The sequence below is a fragment of the Esox lucius genome, chromosome 8, assembly GCF_011004845.1.
Source record: "Esox lucius isolate fEsoLuc1 chromosome 8, fEsoLuc1.pri, whole genome shotgun sequence".
Lineage (NCBI taxonomy): Eukaryota > Metazoa > Chordata > Actinopteri > Esociformes > Esocidae > Esox > Esox lucius.
In genome coordinates this window covers 3,419,288-3,441,643 of record NC_047576.1, presented here as the reverse complement: position 1 = coordinate 3,441,643, position 22,356 = coordinate 3,419,288, and the positions used below count along the sequence as shown (strand labels likewise).

At 41.7% G+C, this 22,356-nt stretch overlaps 2 protein-coding genes across 3 annotated transcripts; both read left to right on the top strand.

Moving 5' to 3' along the window:
* The first annotated feature begins 548 nt into the window (after nt 1-548).
* tmem38a (transmembrane protein 38A) lies at nt 549-5,791 on the top strand. Its single transcript, XM_010902561.4, has 6 exons — nt 549-795; nt 2,831-2,987; nt 3,172-3,356; nt 3,493-3,580; nt 3,853-3,970; nt 4,981-5,791. Exons 1-6 carry the CDS (start codon nt 672-674, stop codon nt 5,191-5,193), a joined length of 885 nt encoding a protein of 294 aa, XP_010900863.1. The 5' UTR covers nt 549-671; the 3' UTR covers nt 5,194-5,791.
* Nucleotides 5,792-8,627: 2,836 nt separating this feature from the next.
* Nucleotides 8,628-17,793, top strand: comp (cartilage oligomeric matrix protein). 2 transcript variants are annotated; one of them, XM_020049386.2, is made up of 19 exons: nt 8,628-8,836; nt 10,262-10,335; nt 10,448-10,499; nt 10,787-10,932; nt 11,075-11,212; nt 11,311-11,388; nt 11,520-11,672; nt 11,909-12,013; nt 12,128-12,235; nt 12,457-12,616; nt 12,719-12,837; nt 13,311-13,363; nt 13,608-13,801; nt 13,910-14,088; nt 14,451-14,499; nt 14,629-14,825; nt 15,152-15,324; nt 15,712-15,851; nt 16,487-17,793. In XM_020049386.2, the coding sequence occupies exons 1-19, from the start codon at nt 8,782-8,784 to the stop codon at nt 16,543-16,545; spliced, it is 2,232 nt and encodes a 743-aa protein (XP_019904945.2). In that variant the 5' UTR covers nt 8,628-8,781; the 3' UTR covers nt 16,546-17,793. The 2 variants fall into 2 exon arrangements, with proteins under 2 accessions (XP_019904945.2, XP_019904947.2); XM_020049388.2 differs by lacking the exon at nt 16,487-17,793 and having other exon boundaries at nt 15,493-15,792.
* The last annotated feature ends 4,563 nt before the right edge of the window (nt 17,794-22,356 follow it).

Genomic DNA, 22,356 nt, shown 5'->3' with positions numbered 1-22,356 from the left:
CATACACCAAACGATCGCTATTCCATGAATCTATTATGTTTTATTTTACATGCTTTACTATGAATGCCTTTATTGTAGTCTACCATGAGCCAGTCAGAGGAATTCTTCATATGTATCAAATAATTAGTATTTCTATGTATCAAATAATAATCATCCTTTTTAATAATAATCTGTCCTTTTTTCCCCAATAGCCTTTCCATATTTTGTTGTGCTTAGGCCACCCATCCCACGATTTAGGCCACACAAAAACGTTCAATCGAGCATTAACCGGTCATGTGCATCGTATTGTCGGTCATTGTAACCAGCAGTATGTTATTGGCGGTGCACGATGATACATCTTCACTTTTTATTTGACCAGCTGTCCTTCACAAATGTGATAAAACAATCGATATTGCTACATGTCTAATACAAATTTGGGACACAAAAACGAAAGCGTATCTGTCATTTTCTGCAGCGTGTTACGTATGTCCACGCAGCTGACAAATAAGACCAGTTGGCATAGAAAAAACGCTCGGCAGTGGACAAATTACAAGGCTGTGCAGATGAGGTATATTAATAGGCTGACTTGAGTGTCAGTTTTTACTCGTGCAAGACGGGGGCTTCGTGGCGAGTCGCGGGACATTACGCAGTAATCATAAAATACATGCAGTAGCGTTATACATCTTAAAATCATGGAGGTATTGGGAGTCCTCAATTTGGGCGATCTTGCCCAAACTTTCTCAAAAATGGGAATGTTTCCTGTCTTTGATCTTGCTTATTACATCGTGTCAATACTCTACCTCAAGTATGAACCTGGTAAGTGTCGTTTTTATCCCCGTAAATGCATGTAATAAATAGATTGACATATACAATTTAATTGATTTAGTGTAGTATTGGAGATGGAAATATTAAATATACAGGTCAATGCTGAAATATATTGAGGTTACATAACCCTGGCCCTTTGGTTGTCAATCTGTGAAAACTATAACAGCAATTGATACATGGCACAATAAGGGGGCAACGTATTGGTGATGTAGACTTTAGTATGTCACAAACTTTTTAAAACTTAAATGGAATTTGTATTTGTCCTTTGAATAACATTTGCAGCGGCAGCTTGCTCCACTCTAATAGAAGAATTAAGAAACCACTAGAGTTTGATTAATCCAGTTTTCTTTGATACCTGGCATTTCCCAAAGTTTAACCATTCAAACAGACAGGGTCTTCTGAAATTTGATAGTGACTGGTTGCATACCAAAGCTTTCGCCCCTATGCAATAAATAGAATGTCCTTAAATAGATGTCTGTGGACTACACACCACCGAACGTGTCCTCTACTTTTGAGTAGGTTTGTTCACAGAACCTTTTTAATGGTGTTTGTAAGACCTTGTTGGCCTCAAAGTGAATATGCACTATTCTAAAAAATTGCAGCAGTATTCCACCTCCATGGACCTCCCAAGTTCACATACATTAAGGGACAGTAATCAAAGAAAAGCATTTGGTAATAGTGAAAGGACTTTGAAATCCCTTAAAACGTTTTTTTTATATAAATGACAGAGACCGATACAAAAACCTGGTATGAAAACACAGACTCAATACTTAGCCTCTTTGGAAACGTTAATTATGAGTTAGTGAAAAACAGGTGGAGTGGATTCCCTCTCCAGTAATGGTCAGAATAAGAGTTCATATAAACTCACATCTAAGGCACCTGTTTCCAGTGGTTCCTTAATACTAGCTTTTCTTTGAAACCCATGAATGAGTCTGGGGGCTGGGATTGTTAATGGTCAGGGGGTGTCGAATTTATGTCAGGCCTGCCAGTTGCCTTTAGACAGGGAAAGCAATAGAACAACGTGTATTTTTAGGCCACATTTTCCGGGGTCGGTTTTCTGTCAAACAGAAGGCTATTTGCTCCTCCATGAGAATCACACCTGTCTTTTTAGATCTGGGCAGTTCTGGCACCATATAGGGCGACTCGCACACTCAGATTTACTCCAAAACTCTACAGTACATTGATCCACAACGTTATAAACGTTTAATCATGGCTTTGGCTTTACTTTGTGGCTTGTTTGGTTGTAGGTCATTTTATTTTATCTATCCTTTATTTAACCAGGACAAAAACCCCAATCAGAGACCTTTCCCTGCGGTTTGTGTACTCTAACTTTGTCCTTGAGTAACTCCATGTAATGAGTTAGCTAAGTGGATCATTACGGTAATAGTAACTGCTGGTATACACGTGACCTGCACATGAGAGCTATAAAAAACATCTAAAACATAATAGTAAATACACACACACATTTATGAGCATTAACAATGGTATTAAAGGTTGTTCGTATTTATTACATTACAAATATTTAATACAAATTAACATGTAAAGCATATAATGTATAACAGATTATTGATGAAGTTACTGATGTAAACAGTGCCAGGGTGTGGTGAACAACATGTGGTTCATTTAGTCACTACTACGTTTTGCAGCATGGTAGAAGTTAAACCAACTTAGAAACTTGGTAGTGTTTTGTAATTATATTTTGCCAATCATAAATCCAGACCAACTACTGGGAACTACACACAAGGATTTCCATTAATTATACATTTTAAATCAATCTGTATTCCCACTTTGTTTGTTTGCTTTTAACAGGTTAAATGAAACATTCCTTTAATATATGCCCGCAAAAGTGACCTGATCTTGCAAATTTCGGGCCTGTGATGTTTTAGATTTAGCCTACTAATGATGATTCTTCACCAAGCAGTTGTGGAGTGGAGAGTGAACTGAAACGTAACTGGGTGGCTTTAGTGTAGCCTTCTTCCCCTAAGATCATGTAGACAAAATATCTAAGTCCTCATTTTTTCTGCAGGGTCAGGGGAGGTGGCCCGCAGGAGCCCTGTGGCATCTTGGATATGCGCTATGCTTTATTGCTTTGGGAGCTACATTTTAGCAGACATTTTTCTCGGAAGTTGCCCTGTGGACTATTTTCAATACAACAGCCACATCCTCTTAGCATCTGCTGTTTGGTAAGTTCTTTCCAATGCTTGATGTCCACCACTGGTTAGATTTTGTTTGAAAATTTAACTTTTCTTTTCAGTTTATGCTTGTAGTTCTTTAAATTAATTATGTTATCTTAAAATGTTTTTCTGAAGAAACCCCCTTAAGACGTACTCTTTTGTTTCCTTCCCGTTCACCAAAATGCGACCACAGGTACCTCATCTTTTTCTGCCCACTCAACCTCTTCTACAAATGTGTGGCTTTCATGCCCGTCAAGCTGGTGCTGGTAGCCTTAAAGGAAGTCGTCCGCACTCGTAAAATTGCCGCCGGCGTTCACCACGCCCACCACGCCTATCACCACGGCTGGATCATCATGGTCATCGTGGGCTACGTCAAAGGTCGGCCCCTCCCCGCTCGTCCTCCTCTGCAGCCTGGTGTCAGGCCATCCTGTGGTGGGGAGGAAGGCAGAATTCTGGATGAACACTGGTGGAGGGATGTCCTAATTGTTTCCACTTTCTATTTATATCCTCCCAGGGTCAGGGGTGGCCCTCATGTCCAATTTCGAGCAACTGCTGCGTGGTGTGTGGAGGCCCGAGACCAATGAACTCCTCAACATGTCATTGTGAGTTGGTTTCCATCATGGCTCCGTGGTTAATGTCAGCCACCGACATTTGTGGCGGCCTCCTCAAGCATTAAGATACTTTTTTTCCTGATTGTCAGTGACCTAAGCCTCCAGGGTGCACAAGCTCTAGTTTTTTAGACAAGTGCATTTTTTCTCTCTGTCGCAGCAATCTGATGTGGATAGTCTTTATAAAGCTGGTAAATGGATAATTCTGGATATTTTCATTGTGTCATATCTGTTATTATGTGTCGTGTTTGTTCCCCTCTCTCCAGCCCAACCAAAGCCAGCCTGTATGGAGCCATTCTGTTTACACTTCAGGAGGCACACTTGCTTCCTGTGTCGAAAAGCACACTCATCTGTCTTTTCACTCTGTTCATGGCGACTACCAAGGTATGTCCTGAAGAAAATCGTTTTGGGCGTATGCCATACTGTCACGCAGGGTTGTTATCTCACCAAACACTTGGTTAACTAACAGGAGGAAATAATACAGATATGGTAATTCAGGTTAAATGTTACCACATCGCTACATCGTTCTGGTAAAGGTACTGTGTACACAAGGTTGGCTAGCTTGGTAGTTAGAATGCTTGTGTATAATCTCCATGGACTTTACTTACCATCCGAGCATTTGAGTTTGTTCCAAAGTTGTTAAAAGTAATTATTTTCACAGGTAGTGTGTCAAAGTCATCCATCTTTTTTAAGTTTCATGACATCATATGCACTCACTGAGTTTGAATAAAGATTGTTAGCTTGTAGTTACCAAATTTTCTGCTAAGCCAATCAAGAGTCATATATTCATTGTTTCAGTTAATTCCCCAAAAAGACGCTGGAGGGCTGAACTTACCAAATATCTCCTTTAAAATATATGTATAGTAGAATATTTATCAAATGTATATGTGAAAAAGCGAAGGAGTTTTTTGATGAAAGAGCAGTGAACCCGATTTGGACCAACGCGGCTGCTGAATTTGTGGCATCATTACTATCTTTATAAAAAAGGTGAAGTGAGCCATCACGAGACTATGTCCTAACTGGAAGAGCGGGATCAGATGGGAAACATGAAATGCATTCCAGAATAATTCTGAGTATGTGAGCTCAGATAACTTTTTCAGATTATGGAATTTTAACTGTGCCTATAAATGACATCATTAGGAGTAATGGTTCCACTGGCTTGTTGATTTTAGCCATCTCCTTTTCGTCACTCCATTTCCAGATCATGGATTGGATGTAGATTTGTACTCTGAACATTTTTCCTTATGGAACTGATATTGACCATGCTACTGTATACATACATCTCACACACTCTTATTTGCTAACAGTATCAGAAATTAACTGACATGTATAGTGATTCTAATATGGCAACTCCAAAACGGTATTATCACACAGATGATCTATGTTCCTCTCAGGTGATATTGACGGCCCGCCACTCTCACGGCTCTCCCTTCATCCTCATCGAGTCTTGGGTATGCCACTTGCTCTTTGGCTCCCCTCTCGGAGGTGGTGAGGAGGAGCACCACGTGGCCCCCGCGCCCGCCCCCATCGCCCCCATTTCGCCGGTCAAAACCAAGGAGGATCTGGGCGAAGGGACTCGCAAGAGGAAATCCAAGAAAGCAGAGTAGAAGGCAAAGCACCACACCAGTGAAACTGGGGGAAAGGTTCCCTCATCTGATCTCTCCTCATGGTCCAGCCCTCAGTTCAGGCATGATGGAGTCTCCCATTCCTTGCTAGGTGAAGGGGCCCGTTTGATGTTTACCAAACGAGGCCCCTTTCTATTGAAGCAAATGGTGCTTTCTTTGACAGATTATACAGTATTGGGATTCTGTAAATATATTTCACCAAAGTGTCACACTGATATCATCGTCCCAGCCAGTACGTATGTACTTATTTATTAACGTATTTATTTTTCATCTGTGAATTACTCTGCAACTGTGTGCTACAGCATGTGGTGAACAGTGTACCAGAAATGACTTGATTGTTTTAGGAAGGCTTTTGTTAAAAGTGTTTTTGGCTGTAAGCTATGGTTTTTAGTTAAAAGCCGGTTAACACTATTTTTACTAGCTAAAGGAAATTGAATCAAAAGCACAATCTGTCTCTAGGTCAGAGGATCAGACAACAGAATCAATCAGACAATACAACACAAGTAAACAAGATAATGTGAAGAAGACTTGGCTGCTTTTTACATTATTGTCCTTTATCAATAAAGGCAAGTAAAAATTCTGATGTTGTGACACTTGGTTTAATTTGTTTAGTATGATATTTGTACAATGTAGCCTTACAAAGTTTCAACAAAATCTTGCAAAACACAGGGTGATAATGATTTTATTCTTTTTTTAATGTTGAACCCTTTAAGTTGCATGTCTTGGAGAACATACACTCACCTAAAGGATTATTAGGAACACCATACTAATACTGTGTTTCACCCCCTTTCGCCTTCAGAACTGCCATAATTCTACGTAGCATTGATTCAACAAGGTGCTGAAAGCATTCTTTAGAAATGTTGGCCCATATTGATAGGATAGCATCTTGCAGTTGATGGAGATTTGTGGGATGCACATCCAGGGCAGAAAGCTCCCGTTCCACCACATCCCAAAGATGCTCTATTGGGTTGAGATCTGGTGACTGTGGGGGCCATTTCAGTACAGTGAACTCATTGTCATGTTCAAGAAACCAATTTGAAATGATTCGAGCTTTGTGACATGGTGCATTATCCTGCTGGAAGTAGCCATCAGAGGATGGGTACATGGTGGTCATTAAGGGATGGACATGGTCAGAAACAATGCCCAATTGGCACTAAGGGGTCTAAAGTGTGCCAAGAAAACATCCCCCACACCATTACACCACCACCACCAGCCTGCACAGTGGTAACAAGGCATGATGGATCCATGTTCTCATTCTGTTTACGCAAAATTCTGACTCTACCATCTGAATGTCTCAACAGAAATCGAGACTCATCAGACCATTTTGGTGTGCTTGTGCAAATTGTAGCCTCTTTTTTACTATTTGTAGTTGAGATGAGTGGTACCCGGTGGGGTTTTCTGCTGTTGTAGCCCATCTGCCTCAAGGTTGTGCGTGTTGTGGCTTCACAAATGCTTTGCTGCATACCTCGGTTGTAACGAGTGGTTATTTCAGTCAAAGTTGCTCTTCTATCAGCTTGAATCAGTTGGCCCATTCTCCTTTGACCTCTATCATCAACAAGGCATTTTCGCTCACAGGACTGCCGCATACTGAATGTTTTTCCCTTTTCACACCATTCTTTGTAAACCCTAGAAATGGTTGTGCGTGAAAATCCCAGTAACTGAGCAGATTGTGAAATACTCAGACCGGCCCGCCTGGCACCAACAACCATGCCATGCTCAAAATTGCTTAAATCACCTTTCTTTCCCATTCTGACATTCAGTTTGGAGTTCAGGAGATTGTCTTGACCAGGACCACACCCCTAAATGCATTGAAGCAACTGCCATGTGATTGGTTGATTAGATAATTGCATTAATGAGAAATTGAACAGGTGTTCCTAATAATCCTTTAGGTGAGTGTAGTACTACTAGTACTACTGACATTACTTTAAAAGTCAGTTTCATTGCAAAAATATATTTGTAAGTTGTCATAATGAACTCAAAATGGTGTTGTAACCAAGAGCTACCACTGTGTTTGTTTGCTCTAGTCCAACTTTCTGTCCTTTGTAACATCACCATAAGCATGACCAATGAACCATCACTAATTACAGAAGGTCCCAAGCTGGGCACAACCCCTGACCCTTGACATTAAAGTCTTCACAGCAGTAGAAAAGATCACTAAAGGATCAGCATTCCATTTATTTGTGTGCACATAAGTCAGACCTCAAATAAAGAAAACATTGCTGTTTGTTTTTCATTTCAAACCACATCATCACTAAGAAATACGAGGACACCCTGAAAGGTTCCTTGTACTCTCAGTTTGGTCTGTCTGGCTCACAGTTTAAACAGACAGCTACAGAATATATTAAAATGTTCCAGTTGGACCTCACATCAAAAGAGACTTGTAAGGAAACAAATCATGCATCACCTCATTTCCATCCAACCTTTAAGTCTGTGTCCAAAAAGCGTAAAGAAACATTGTAGTGGAAAAGAGGTGTCTCCCAGTCTTTGGTTTTACTTATCCCTTCCCTGAGAGTCGACTGTTGGTAGAGAAAGACAAAGAGACAGTCAAATGTAATTTAATTATGTTTACCTTCTGACCTATCCATCAAAGCCTTCAGGCCAGCAGCAAAGACAGATTTCTGGACTTCTTGATTTGTTTCTCCAGCGAGGAACCAGGAGGCGTCTTTTCTCATAGTGAGGGTAAGAGAGGAAGTCAGGATATATGCGTTGAGAGTCATGGAAACCGATCAAGATGCGCGCACCACAAAGCCTCAGGGGTGTCTGCACTGGAATGTGACCAACATCTGCTGGTTCCATCACTGGCAAATAGAACACAACACAAATATTCACTGGCGCAGGCGATTTCAGTTTACTTTGAAATCCATGGTAAATCAGGGCTCAAGCTAAATCTACAGTGGATCAGGTCACCTTTCAAATGTTTTACAGAAATTTGGATGTGGAGTATAGGGATCAGAAAAAAATGGTTAGTTGTTAGTTTCAGTTCATGTCACTTTTCTTTTCTTTTACTGGCTAAAACGATTAGGCCTACTAGCAGCCAAGAGTTGTAACCACGCCGTTATAATGGCATGTTATATACTGGTCATGGTTAGCTTATGTACTCGTTGAGTCTTCTTGACCTGGTTGTAACAGAATCCAGTTAGTTGTAAATCTGGTTATATGACTTTCCCTTCAAAATCATCTTACAAAATACAATTTTTTTTTTACAACAATTGAAACAATGATCAGAACATGTTATGTAGATCGTGTTTTTCAATCATTGACGATATCCAGTGTTGAGAAAGCACCATGTTATGGGCTAGTGTTGGCCTTGGTACTGTGGTACAGGGATATTTCAGGGTGAATGTGTGGAGGGGTGGTGTCACTCGGAGGGACACATAAAAAGGCGTGCAGGAGAGGAACAAGCCCACTCTCTTTCCAAACCCCACTATATGAGCCCCGGTACTACGGCAGATGGAGTCACTCAGATGAAGGACCTGGCCTAACTGCACGAGGTTTCACACGGGGGATCCAGACCTTACCTACCTTCACACCTGTCTGTTGTCAGAGGGACGTCAAAGTGCGACCGAGGACATGCTGCGGATCGTGGCGCTGGGGTTTTTCCTCAGTGTAGTAGCTGGTCAAAGGGGTATGTCGTTCATCACTTCAGTAGCTTTACTGGAAAAGAACTACACATATGCTTGCATGTCAAAAATTTAGGAAAGATTTCAAATAGGTCTGGTAACACGCTACGATATAAATCCTAAACTGATGCTCAGAAATGCTTCAAAATTCGGGGTTTCATTTTTTTTTTTTAAGTCGGAAAAGTAAAAATGAAGAGGCAAAATATTGTGTCAGTGATGTTTGTCAAATGGTTTGTAAATGACATGTAAGATCATATCAGTGTAAATTTTTTTTATTTGTTACTCACCCCAAAATAAGTTAACTATTCTTATTGAGGATATTCCTAAAAAATTATGCAGTGAAATCATTTGGGATGAATTAGCAAAACAGAATCTTCATAGCCAGTGGGCTAATTCACATTCACACTTTCAAATGTGCTAACTGCAAACTCAGAATGCTATTGAGCAACTTGTCAGTCAGGCCATGTGAGTAAATCACCCAGGCAGTGTGGTTACTGTGTTCCCGGCAGGAGACTGTGGGCTTGGAATTCATTCAGAAGGCATTGCAGTTCCTAATGGGAAGAGCACACTTCCCTTCCTCCTGTCCTCCAGGCTCAGGCCACTCTGACATACTGCAACCCCCTGGGGAGTGGGCCAGAGTCAATAATTACATCAAGCAGGTTCCCAGAGGAGCGGCACAACCAGGCCCCAGACCCCCTGCTGTCCCACCATCATATCCAGCTGGGAAGGCTTTTCCTGGGTGTGGCCCAGCCACCAGGGCCTGTGAATCTAACTTCCAGAAGAGTCTATAAATTAAAACCCAGAGTGACTTTGAAAGCCACGGGCTCCACGACGGGACCTGTTCCGTTCTTTTCAAGCTCCCGTTTTACATCTTTCACACTGCACGTGATTCCGGCCCATGGACAATCCTGGCATGTCGGCACTACTGGCTGGGGGGGGATAAAAACAGCAGAAGTATGGACGATGAACCGACAGTGCATTGGGTTGTTTTATAGAGTGAGATCCGCACAGTGTATCCCCTCCAACACACTGCTAACCAACGACTTCAGTCAGACACAGATGTGCATCCCAAACAATGTCACAGGACGAGTTATGAGGCAAAACGAGGTGCTTTGTGAGGCACCCACATTCAGGTGGAGGACCCGGGACGGGGTGATATTCATCTGAGTTTATCTTGGCATCCTAAAATGTAAAAAATGTCCAGTACCAGTCAATTGTTTGGACACACTTACCCATTCACTGTATTTTGTATACAAGGTCTGTTCTGTCAACTGACATTAGTTATTTTGGTTTCGGTTGAAACTTATACTAAGCTAGCAAACAGGAGCAAGATTAATTGGATATGATCTATCCATTGTTAATATACGAACCGTGTGTGTGCTCATCCATCACAAGTGCAATGTTATTTAATGCTTTATTTTCAAACTCAGATGGCGAAATCATCAATCAGATCAAGGGAACGAATCAGGCCCTGGCTGAGATCAAAGAACTGCTGAAGCAACAGGTGAAGTCTCTAATTGGACCTGAAGGTCATCGCTCTGTGTGATGACAGGACATTAGCTGGTCATGTACATTATAAGGTCCACTAAAAGTGTCTTCTGCCTGTTTGAACGCAGATCCAAGAGATTGTGTTTCTAAAGAACACAGTGATGGAGTGTGAAGCCTGCGGTGAGTAATATATTGACATCAACATATGAATGGTGTAAGTCTGGACAGCTGATCTCAGTTGCACGGTGTAAATTAATCCATCCATTACATTGTTGTATAATGTGTTATGTTTAAAGTGGAGTACATAGGTCAACAGATTGGAATGAAACGGAAAACAGAAAAATGGCCACGAAAGGTTTCCCAACCAGCAGCAGATGGAGCCATTGGACATAAGAACGGTCGAGTCTGGAACATTCTGTCAGGCGGCCTTCTGCGCTGACATGCTGTGTATCACCCTCTCTCCCCAGGGATGCGGGCTCCCCTTCCGCCCTCCTGCCACCCAAATCCCTGCCACCCAGGGGTTAAATGCACTGGGACCCCTGAGGGCATCAGGTGTGGGCCCTGCCCCGAGGGCATGGTTGGCGACGGGACCCACTGCAAGGACGTGGACGAGGTAGGACCCCCCGAAACGTGTCGTCAGTTGGTGTCGGTCCAGTCCCTGCTCATTCAATGGAAAACGAAAAGACGAAATTCCTTTTGAAGTGTCAGATTGTGTCACATGTTGGACCACCCCTGTCCCGTCTCTGTTCCTGTAGTGTGCTGTGACGCCCTGCCACATGGGTGTTCGCTGCATCAACACCTCCCCAGGGTACCGCTGTGGCCCCTGTCCTGCTGGCTACACCAGCCCCCAGGCACAGGGAGTGGGGCTCTCCTATGCCACCAAGAACAAACAGGTAGCCATCTTGGATCAAGTTAAGTAGCTCATGAGGATTACGAGATTTAAGTACATTTTCTGAAGGTGTAAAATACTTTCTGTAAACATGTGACTCAGGTCTGCAAGGACATCAATGAGTGCCAAGGGTCCAGAAATGGCGGCTGCGTGGAAAATTCCAATTGCATTAACACACCTGTAAGTAAAATTTGATAAAAAATAATTCTAGTCAAATATATATTTAAAACAAACCATTAGAAGACCCTGGGGTCTTTCCACTTTTGAGGTCTCGAAGGTGGGGAACTGAGTCCTGTGTATGTTCTGGTCAGGGCTCGTTCAGGTGTGGGCCTTGTAAGGCAGGTTATGTTGGAGATCAGCGTAAGGGCTGTAAGCCTGAGAGAGCGTGTGGTAATGGCCAGCCCAACCCTTGCCATGCCAGCGCAGACTGCATCGTCCAACGAGAGGGTAAAAAAGAGTGTCAGGTAAGGCCATAATTCTGCTGCATTGGATCAATGTGAACAGCCTGGTGGTATTTCAGTTTTTTGTCTATATCTTTAACACAACTGTGGCTGTAACTTAGTAACAACTTAGTAGCCACACAGGTCTTACTCCTACTAAGTAACTACACAGGTGTTGGAGATTCCGTCGTTACACAGTTGAAATGGGACGTTAATTGACTTTCCAGATGCCATAATGTTAACTTCACCCTGATTCACAGTGTGCAGTGGGATGGGCTGGCAATGGCTTCTTCTGCGGCTCTGATATTGACATTGACGGCTTCCCTGATGAGAAACTTGAATGCGCCGAGAGGAACTGTGACAAGGTATGCCGCTGAAGTATGTCACTGCAAATACTGTAAAAGTCTGAATATATTATTTTCAACAGAAAGCAAGAGAAAAAGTGAAACAAAAGCCACTCTGTGATTTGCTTCACGCAGGACAACTGTCTAACTGTGCCCAATTCTGGCCAAGAGGACGCCGACAAGGACGGCATAGGAGACGCCTGCGATGAGGATGCAGATGGGGACGGAATCCTGAACACACAGGTTATTGGTTCCTATCTCCAGCCACTGACGTTTTGATGTCATACATATGACTAGTCTTTATTAGTCGTCCTTTAGTCATCAGGCTCTGACAGACTCTCCTGAACACACGTTATTGGTTCTTATCTCCAGCGGTTGACGTTTTGGTGTCATGCATATGACTAGTCTTTATTAGTCGTCCTTTTGTCGTCAGGCTCTGACAGACTCTGATGCATCTTTTGCAGGACAATTGTGTGTTGGTGCCAAATGTAGACCAAAGAAATGTGGACGATGACAACTTCGGAGACGCCTGCGACAACTGCCGTATTATCAAGAACAACGACCAGAAAGACACAGATGTCGACAGGCTGGGTGATGAATGTGACGAAGACATCGATGGTGATGGTATGTCGCCACGTGTGGTATTTGACCATGACAAGCCTAAATCTGACATTGCTGTCATGAGTGTCAGTCGACATGTGACACAACCAGTTTTACCTGCAACAGGTATCCCCAATAACTTGGACAACTGCAAACGTGTTCCCAATGTGGACCAGAAGGACCGAGATGGGGACAAAGTCGGTGATGCCTGTGACAGCTGTCCTTACGTCCGCAACCCTGACCAGGTCTGGTTTCTGAATTCCATGGTTGGCTCTTCATGCACTGTAGGCTTTGTAGAGTCATTACAGTATATTGTGCTTAAAGAGGAATTTCAATTTTTTTATAAATAGATATCAGATGGTTTCTCCACTTGACATTAGTCAATCGGCCAAGAGAAGCAATAATCCATGTTTTAATTTTCTGTAAACAGCGATTACAAACTTTGGCAAGCCTTAGCCACCGCTATCTGAAAATGAATGTAAATAATGTGAGCATCTAAGCTTTATTGTTTTTTAACCGTCAGATCACTTTTAAGTTACATTAAATCAAATATATAGTGGATTTCAGGTGTTTTTGTAAAATTGTTTCTCTTGGCAGGTATACAATTTTCAGGGTAAAGAACCATCTCACATTAAGTTGTTAAAAAATAAGTTGTCCTTTAACAGAGGAATTGATATTAAAATTGCTTAAGTGATCCTGTATTTATGTGACCACACAGTTGGATATGGACAACGACTTGATAGGAGACCCTTGTGACACCAATAAGGATAGGTATGTTCGTGTGACCACCTTTCCCTGCTTTTAACCTGCGTAGGCCTGTTCGTGGCCTTCCAGTCCTTCGGTACTCCCTCACCAAAAAAACACCAGACTATTCAAATTTGATAAATGTCATAACTTCCAGTCGACTCGATAAATGTGGGTATCGCAAAACAGCTTGGATGACTGTAAAACGATAAGCCCCGAGCTAACCACATCTCTGTCTTGGTCTGCTCCCACTGTCCTCCGATGTCCTCAGTGATGGTGACGGTCACCAGGACTCTCAGGACAACTGCCCCGCGGTCATCAACAGTGCCCAGCTGGACACAGACAAGGACGGCCGGGGAGACGAGTGTGACGATGATGACGACGATGACGGTATTCCCGACCTTCTGCCCCCGGGACCGGACAACTGCCGCCTCATCCCCAACCCCCTGCAGGAGGACTTCGACAGTGAGTCCGGCAGCCCAGTTCCATGTTGTTGACAGCATGATGTACTGTTGACAGCAATATTATCCTATGTTTTCAAAGCCTAACAATGCGTTGATCTCCCTCACGCAGGCGATGGTGTCGGGAACGTGTGTGAGAACGATTTTGACAACGACACCGTCATCGACAGCATCGACGTGTGTCCGGAGAACGCTGAGGTCACTCTGACAGACTTCAGGGCCTACCAGACAGTGGTTCTGGACCCAGAGGGAGACGCACAGACTGACCCCAACTGGGTGGTGCTAAATCAGGTATACGTACAGGGATGGGTGGTGCTAAATCAGGGTATACGTACAGGGATGGGTGGTGCTAAATCAGGTATACGTACAGGGATGGGTGGTGCTAAATCAGGTATACGTACAGGGATGGGTGGTGCTAAATCAGGTATACGTACAGGGATGGGTGGTGCTAAATCAGGTATACGTACAGGGATGGGTGGTGCTAAATCAGGTATACGTACAGGGATGGGTGGTGCTAAATCAGGGTATACGTACAGGGATGCACCAATTGAAGTCAATCCAATCCAACAAGTTGATGTATGTTACAGTATATCCAAATCAGAGTCACGTTAACGGCTTACGTTCTAGCAGTTTCTTTTCTTCTTTTTCCGCAGGGACGGGAGATCGTCCAAACCATGAACAGTGACCCTGGACTGGCAGTTGGTAAGAGCAACAGTCGTGCTGTGTCTAGTGTACCTTATGTACACAGAGTTATGTATGACCTCCTCCAACGCACCCTGACCAGACCTCATGGCACCCCCAAACCCCCCCCCCCCCCCCCCCCCCCCCCAGGTTACACCGCCTTCAACGGCGTTGACTTTGAAGGGACGTTCCACGTGAATACGGTGACCGATGACGACTATGCAGGCTTCATCTTCGGGTACCAGGACTCTTCCTCCTTTTACGTAGTGATGTGGAAACAGGTTGAGCAGATCTACTGGCAGGCCAACCCATTCCGCGCTGTGGCAGAACCAGGGATCCAACTGAAGGTAGAAAAACGATTAACTAGCAATGCAGTAATAGTCACTGTTCAGATGTTCACGTCTAAATTCATGCAAAAACTTTACAACTCTGTCAGTATTGTGAACTAGACACAGCGAGCCCTTTTCTAAGTCATACTCAGGGCCAGCTTACTACACCAGGATCAAGTCTGTCCTGGAGTAAAAAAAAACCTGCACAGCAGAGGATTTCTTATCGTTGAGTTAAAGTTTTGAAACGCATGCCCAGATCAACTTGAAATGATCCACAGTTGTGTAAAACGGGAGCCCTTTGAGACTCATAGTCTCTTTTACTATGCTATTGTGACGTTGACTAGGCGGTGAAGTCCAAAACGGGACCAGGAGAGCATCTACGTAACTCTTTGTGGCACACCGGCGACACCAGTGACCAGGTGAAACTGCTTTGGAAAGACGCCCGTAACGTTGGCTGGAAGGACAAGACCTCCTACCGCTGGTTCTTACAACACAGGCCTCATGATGGCTATATCAGGTATTAGGCTGGTAACAGACACACCTTGATTTTTTTCAAGCAGTTTGTGGTTTCCTTAGATAATGCATTCCATTATAATTTGTGGGATTAGATGTAGAATTGATTGAACCGGCTACATTTTATGTTATTTGCGTCTGACTAAATATGTGGGGTATTCTTTCCCACTAGAGGCCACATCCTCCAGACCTAATACAACTATTCTGGTTTGAGTGTCTTACTGTGACTGGAAGTGCGCAAGTAACCCAATTCTGATCTCTGCTTGGCAACTGCGAAAATGTCTGATCTGATTTGGCATGAAAAAAAAAAGAATTAGGTGGCGGGTGTGACAGCAGCTTTTTGTTGTGTTTGATTGTCTTTCCTGTCTCTGCGTCTGTGTGTCACGTTCAGGGTGCGTTTCTACGAGGGCCCTCAGGTAGTGGCTGACACAGGCATCATCATAGACACCACCATGAGAGGAGGTAGATTGGGTGTCTTCTGCTTCTCCCAGGAGAACATCATCTGGGCTAACCTACGCTACCGCTGCAATGGTAAGCAGAACCCCCCCCCCGCCCCCTTCCAGTACACTCACAGAATATCCATCAAGCAGGAAGTACAGGCGGATGAGGACTTCAGGGAATTCATTCAGCAATGATTGCCTTTTGCTTCATCCAGAGATCATCACACAGACAATTAAATTACTGAGAACTTGATGATACCGGTCTGTGGCTACAGAGGAACTACACATACAATATATATTATTATATATTTCATATAAATATTTTACAAATAAACATTTACTACCCAAATAAACGGCTTTAGATCGACCTACAGGAGCCTAAGACATATGCACAGTCCACCTATGCATTGTAATTAAGTTATACTGTATTTATACACATTCAAATGTACTCTTAGTGGACATGCAACCAATTCTTTTGACAATTATTTTTGGTCAAAAAATATTTATAAACACAAAATCAAATACATGCTTTTGTGTTTATTTAAATATTCAACATCTTGAAATTTCAGTATTTTCAAATAATGTCGCCAATCTGTCTGGTCTTGGAAAGCATCAGCTGATTAGTATTGAAGCACATCTTCATGTACTTTACAAAGCCATCTAAACTTACACGATTCATTTCCTTGCAATTATTCCATACTGACTCGTCATAATTTCTCCCTTTAGATACAATCCCTGAGGACTTTGACTCCTACCAAGCCCGACAGGTTCAGCTGCAGTTCTAATAGAGCATCCACACAAATTCGTCTCAAACCAGACCGGGACGTCATCCCATCCACAAAACCCAGTAATCCAGAATGTGTGGCAGGTAACCTGTCAGTTAAAAGTTGAAGCGCAGAAAGAGCGAGGTTGAACGTTTTGTTTCCATCCTGCCCTTGAGCAAGGCAATGATAGCATGATAGCTTCAGGGTTGCCGTCAGTAATGGCTGATCCCACGGCAGTGACCGCACTCTCTGACGATGCCTCGCCTTCAGTGTGAGATGCAAACCCCAAACACATGTATAATAGACACTATACAAGCGTGAAACAGGACAAACACAAGAACTCACAAAATGACTATTACTAAACAGCAGATGACTGCCTCAGAAACAGCATCCTGGCTCCTGTAAAGAGCATTATTTTTCCCTGTAGTTTTCAGATGTACCCTGTTGGATATGACTCAGCAAAATGGAGACTGACTGACTGATATTGGTCACTGTCAACATTGACAGGGTGTTCTGCTTTTTGACAGAAGTAATTTCCAGGTCCTTAGGGGCTTCTTTTCCCACTATGTTCAGTACTACTCTGTCTACCGTATAGAAATGTGAAAATGTGTTTTGAATAATCAGGGTGTTACCAGTAAATATTTGTATCTTTGTCAGGGACCCTATAAAAAATATACATATACAGTACATATTGTGTATTTTTTCAATGCATTAGATGTGTTCAATTACTGTTAAGACCTTGAAGACTTCTGTCCTAGGAATAAATGTTGTATAATAACAAATGTTGACCTGTCCTTTGCCTTTCTATGTACTAAATGTGTAGAACTTAATGTTAGGACAAAGCTGTGATGAAAAATGTAATGCTCATATGATGTGGCCACACTGAGCCATTAAGAATGAAAATCAAATTGGTAGGTGTTTAAATGTATGTGTGCTAAAATGCTAAAATAACACGCTAAAATAACACGTCCATCAACTGGTTCAAAGTTCGACTCATTTATACTTTTAGGACAAGGCCAAAATCACACACTGGTTGTACCTGTGATTTCCTATCCATTCCCAGTAGGAGTCAGTAGATAATGGACAGTAGTTATTATGCATTTCTATCAGGAAAATCTGTTTTCACGGCCAAAAGCCGCAGGGTCACAACCCAGAGCACTACATTACTAACCTAAAGATTACGGAGGTCATAATTTGTCTTTGTTCTTTTCACAATTTCGTTATTTTGTATGAAGCACGGTCACAGTGATCTGTAAAGGACATAAAACAATTTACAAATGGGATCCCTGTCTGCATGCATTTTTCTAATTGGTCAGTGCACTTACTGGCTGTCTTTGATTGGCTAAAATATCTATAGGTCTATTCAAAATGAAACTAATCTTTCCCACAAACCACAAATGACCAGTTTGACCAGATTGGGTTTTATGCTTCATTGATCAGTGTGGCCTTAATCTACAGATAAAATTGTCTGTTTAGGAACGCCCCTAAACTGCTGTCAGGAAGACAGAAATGTTGTTCAATTTGAAGTGAGGACAGGCGCATGGAACCAAATGGACCGGTTCTCATTTGATCTTCATTCTCCACTGATTTGTTTTGTTAGTTGAACTGTCCAAAAACTACTACTGAATAAACAAACCTGTGAAGCCACGAACAACTGCTCATGATACCATGAACATTTTCAGACTGAAATCACTAACATGCACCGGTATTCAAAATGATATTTTAAAAACACAGAAATACAGATTACAAAATATAAATTACATAACATAAGGACAATGTGATATAGTTCAAACATCATGCATGTGCACATTTAGTAAACCCCTGGTGAAAATGACAAGACCGTTTTAATTGATCAAGACTATGTACATAGTAGGTTGGTTTCATCATACAAAGGGGTCACATAAGGAGGTACACAACAAATAAATACTATACATCTCAATATGCTTTACAGTGGTTAAATATAATGTAATATGCACATGAAGCTGAACCAGGGAATACCTATACAAGACTCTTCACTAATTGGAAAAGCTTGCCAAAGTGTTTATCTTAGGGGACCACACTTCAATGAAAATAATTTTAGAAGCAATTTGGTGTGGAGTCAATTTAAATTCTGGGACAGAAAATAGAATTCTCCCTTACATTCCAAAGTGAAAGTACCTTTGCATTTGTGTAGCTGAGGGAATTTGACAATGACAGTTTCTTTGGCAGTGACAGTGTGATTTTGTGACAAGATAACTACTCGCCATTTTCCTCAAGGATGAGTTCCACTCATGCTCTCTTCTGTCTTTTTACTGCAAAAACTACTGTCAATACTGGCGTTCACGTCAGCTTAATTCATTTCCATTCCCCCGATACAGAGCAGTATTTTCCATTCATTGACACATAAATATACATCCTGAGTGCGATTCCTTTTTAACATTATGCAAGAACAAGATGCATTGGAACAAGCCCTTTCTGATTTTGCTACCTAAAATAAGGGATAAGCTTATGTCACATCTGAAACAAATTACTTTACGCACAAAAGAGCGTAGCATTTCTTCAAATCTTGGGTGAAACGGTCAGCATTGACAGAGAACAGTCACTCTTCACATTCAAAAGGTAGCGTGCATAAGCAATAGTTTAACCACATACCGTACCATGTATTGAAAGCATGTAATAAACTTTACTTAAAATGCAGTCGCTGAAATCAAATTTGAATTAATTACACATTATTGCCTCCATTTAGGTTAGCTAGCTAGCCATCGTTCAAATACTGTTAAAGTCATCATGAATGTTGAATTATTTGCAACTTGGACCGACAATATTCATGCAACTAATACTAAGTTCTGTCAACAGTCAAGTTTGTCTGCCAATACAGAGCGTAAGTACCATTTTTAAGTAGTTAGTGTTTTTTTAATAACTTTTTTATAACTGAAATTTGGTTGGTAACACCAATTACAAAGTATGTGCAAACTAATGCATGTTATAACCACATCACCTGCTGTGCTTGTATTCACATCTGTCATGTGACAAATATGTACATTTACAAGCTCAGAATGAGTTGAGTAAAACTGCAAGAAAGGTGGTTAGCATTGAAAGATTGGTCTCCATGTTTTCTAATTAGGCTATAACTTCGGGGATCAGGAAATAAAATAAAATAATTTACTGATTGAACAGCTCCAACTCAAGATACCACTTTGTGGAATGGAATAATCTCAACAAACAACTTGGAGGTATGACATTTTTAGAAGTGAACCAAAATCTTCTAGAGTGAACCAGAACTCATAAAGGCAGAAAACATACCATCTGTTCAACTGAATAATTGGTTACTTGCTTTGGCAGCAAATTCTTCACCGTTACGCCACAGAAAGTGCTGCCACAGAAGGGGACAATTTGATTCAAAACCGTGAGGTCCAACAGTGAACTATAGGTGCTAAAGCAAGCTAGTAGCTAATTAATAACGAGGGAATGGGGGGAATATGGGATTAAGGACTATCATTTTGATTAATGTAATTCGTTAAAAGACAATGTTACATTCATATATCAGAAATCAGATGGCGTTATGCAGAAACTGAGTTAATATAGTCACCGGAAAAGTAAACGATTTACAGGAATCATTAGAAACAACTGGCAAATGAAATCCCCTTCCGAACAGGAGTTCTACTGTTTTTACTACAATGTAGAGCATTTAAAACAAACTTGCTTGGTGAATGAAGGCCTTTTTCTGATGATCACTTTCATTTGTCATAGAGTCATTTTGTTTCAGCTGTAGCATACATACAGGATGCATCAGATTTTTTTTTTACATGTTCAGACAAAACTAAAACGTGTTTGCAGAGAATGTACAATACTCAGGAACTGAATTAGAGTAGTTTTTTTGTATAACAATGCATTTCCAGATTGCAATAACCTACACTCACCTAAAGGATTATTAGGAACACCATACTAATACTGTGTTTGACCCCCTTTCGCCTTCAGAACTGCCTTAATTCTACGTGGCATTGATTCAACAAGGTGCTGAAAGCATTCTTTAGAAATATTGGCCCATATTGATAGGATAGCATCTTGCAGTTGATGGAGATTTGTGGGATGCACATCCAGGGCACGAAGCTCCCGTTCCACCACATCCCAAAGATGCTCTATTGGGTTGAGATCTGGTGACTGTGGGGGCCATTTCAGTACAGTGAACTCATTGTCATGAAACCAATTTGAAATGATTCGAGCTTTGTGACATGGTGCATTATCCTGCTGGAAGTAGCCATCAGAGGATGGGTACATTGTGGTCATAAAGGGATGGACATGGTCAGAAAGAATGCTCAGGTAGGCCATGGCATTTAAACGATGCCCAATTGGTGTGCCAAAAGTGTGCCAAGAAAACATCCCCCACACCATTACACCACCACCACCAGCCTGCACAGTGGTAACAAGGCATGTTATGCCAAATTCTGACTCTACCATCTGAATGTCTCAATAGAAATCGAGACTCATCAGACCAGGCAACATTCTTCCAGTCTTCAACTGTCCAATTTTGGTGAGCTTGTGCAAACTGTAGCACCTTTTTCCTATTTGTAGTGGAGATGAGTGGTACCCGGTGGGGTCTTTTGCTGTTGTAGCCCATCCACCTCAAGGTTGAGGCTTCACAAATGCTTTGCTGCATACCTCAGTTGTAACAAGTTATTTCAGTCAAAGTTGCTCTTCTATCTGATTGAATCAGTCGGCCCATTCTCCTCTGACCTCTAGCATCAACAAGGCATTTTCGCCCACAGGACTGCCGCATACTGGATGTTTTTCCCTTTTCACACCATTCTTTGTAAACCCTAGAAATGGTTGTGTGTGAAAATCCCAGTAACTGAGCAGATCGTGAAATACTCAGACCGGCACGTCTGGCACCAACAACAATGCCACGCTCAAAATTGCTTAAATCACCTTTCTTTCCCATTCTGACATTCAGTTTGGAGTTCAGGAGATTGTCTTGACCAGGACCACACCCCTAAATGCATTGAAGCAACTGCCATGTGATTGGTTGATTGGATAATTGCATTAATAAGAAATTGAACAGGTGTTCCTAATAATCTTTTAGGTGAGTGTATATCTATATTCTAGCAATGCTATGGTCAGATTTCGTTTATTCCGATTTGCATAAGAATAACATATTTTTAAGCAAAACAGTCTCTGTATTTGATAAACAAAGTCAATAGCATATGATGAATGAAATGTACATGAACTGAGTCGGCAAAACAAAATTTCTGAGGTCCGAAGTAACTCAACTGTGAATCCATTTTACATATCGTTAACATTGTTTGGGGTGATATTCCAATTCCCTTCACTGTAAACATATGTTTGCTGTATATATAAATAATATATATACTGGTACTGCATATACAGCATCAGTCAAATGTTTGGATACACCTATTCATTTAAGGGTATTTCTTAATTTTTACCATTTTCCACATTGCAGAAAAATTGTGAAGACATCAAAACTATGAAATAACACATGGAATCATGGAATCTTCCCTAACGGTTCTCTTTTGTTTTTACTTCCCTTATTCTGTTGATTGTTGCACCAACAGCCAGAAAAAATGCCTTGGTGTGAAACTTACTTGGCAATAAAACCCTTGCTGATTCAGAGTAACCAAAAAAGTGTAAAACAGAAGAGCTTTCTTTTTGCTTTTTTTCTTCAAAAATGTTTCATATTGTAGTTTCTTCAAAGCAGCCACCCTTGCCTTGATGACAGCTTTGCACACTCTTGGGATTCTCTCAACCAACTTCATGGTAGTCACTTGAAATGCTTTTCCAACAGTATTAAAGGAGTTCCTAAATACGCACAGCACTTTTCCTTCTCTCTGCAGTCGA

Bases quoted from the DNA above. Each gene is read 5' to 3' on its own strand.
- tmem38a (XM_010902561.4), top strand. From the start codon at position 672: ATGGAGGTATTGGGAGTCCTCAATTTGGGCGATCTTGCCCAAACTTTC. The intron at 796-2,830 runs GTAAGTGTCGTT...TTTTTTCTGCAG, and splicing joins CTACCTCAAGTATGAACCTG to GGTCAGGGGAGGTGGCCCGC. The intron at 3,581-3,852 runs GTGAGTTGGTTT...CCCTCTCTCCAG, and splicing joins GAACTCCTCAACATGTCATT to CCCAACCAAAGCCAGCCTGT.
- comp (XM_020049386.2), top strand. From the start codon at position 8,782: ATGCTGCGGATCGTGGCGCTGGGGTTTTTCCTCAGTGTAGTAGCTGGT. The intron at 14,089-14,450 runs GTATACGTACAG...CTTTTTCCGCAG, and splicing joins ACTGGGTGGTGCTAAATCAG to GGACGGGAGATCGTCCAAAC. The intron at 15,325-15,711 runs GTATTAGGCTGG...TGTCACGTTCAG, and splicing joins CCTCATGATGGCTATATCAG to GGTGCGTTTCTACGAGGGCC.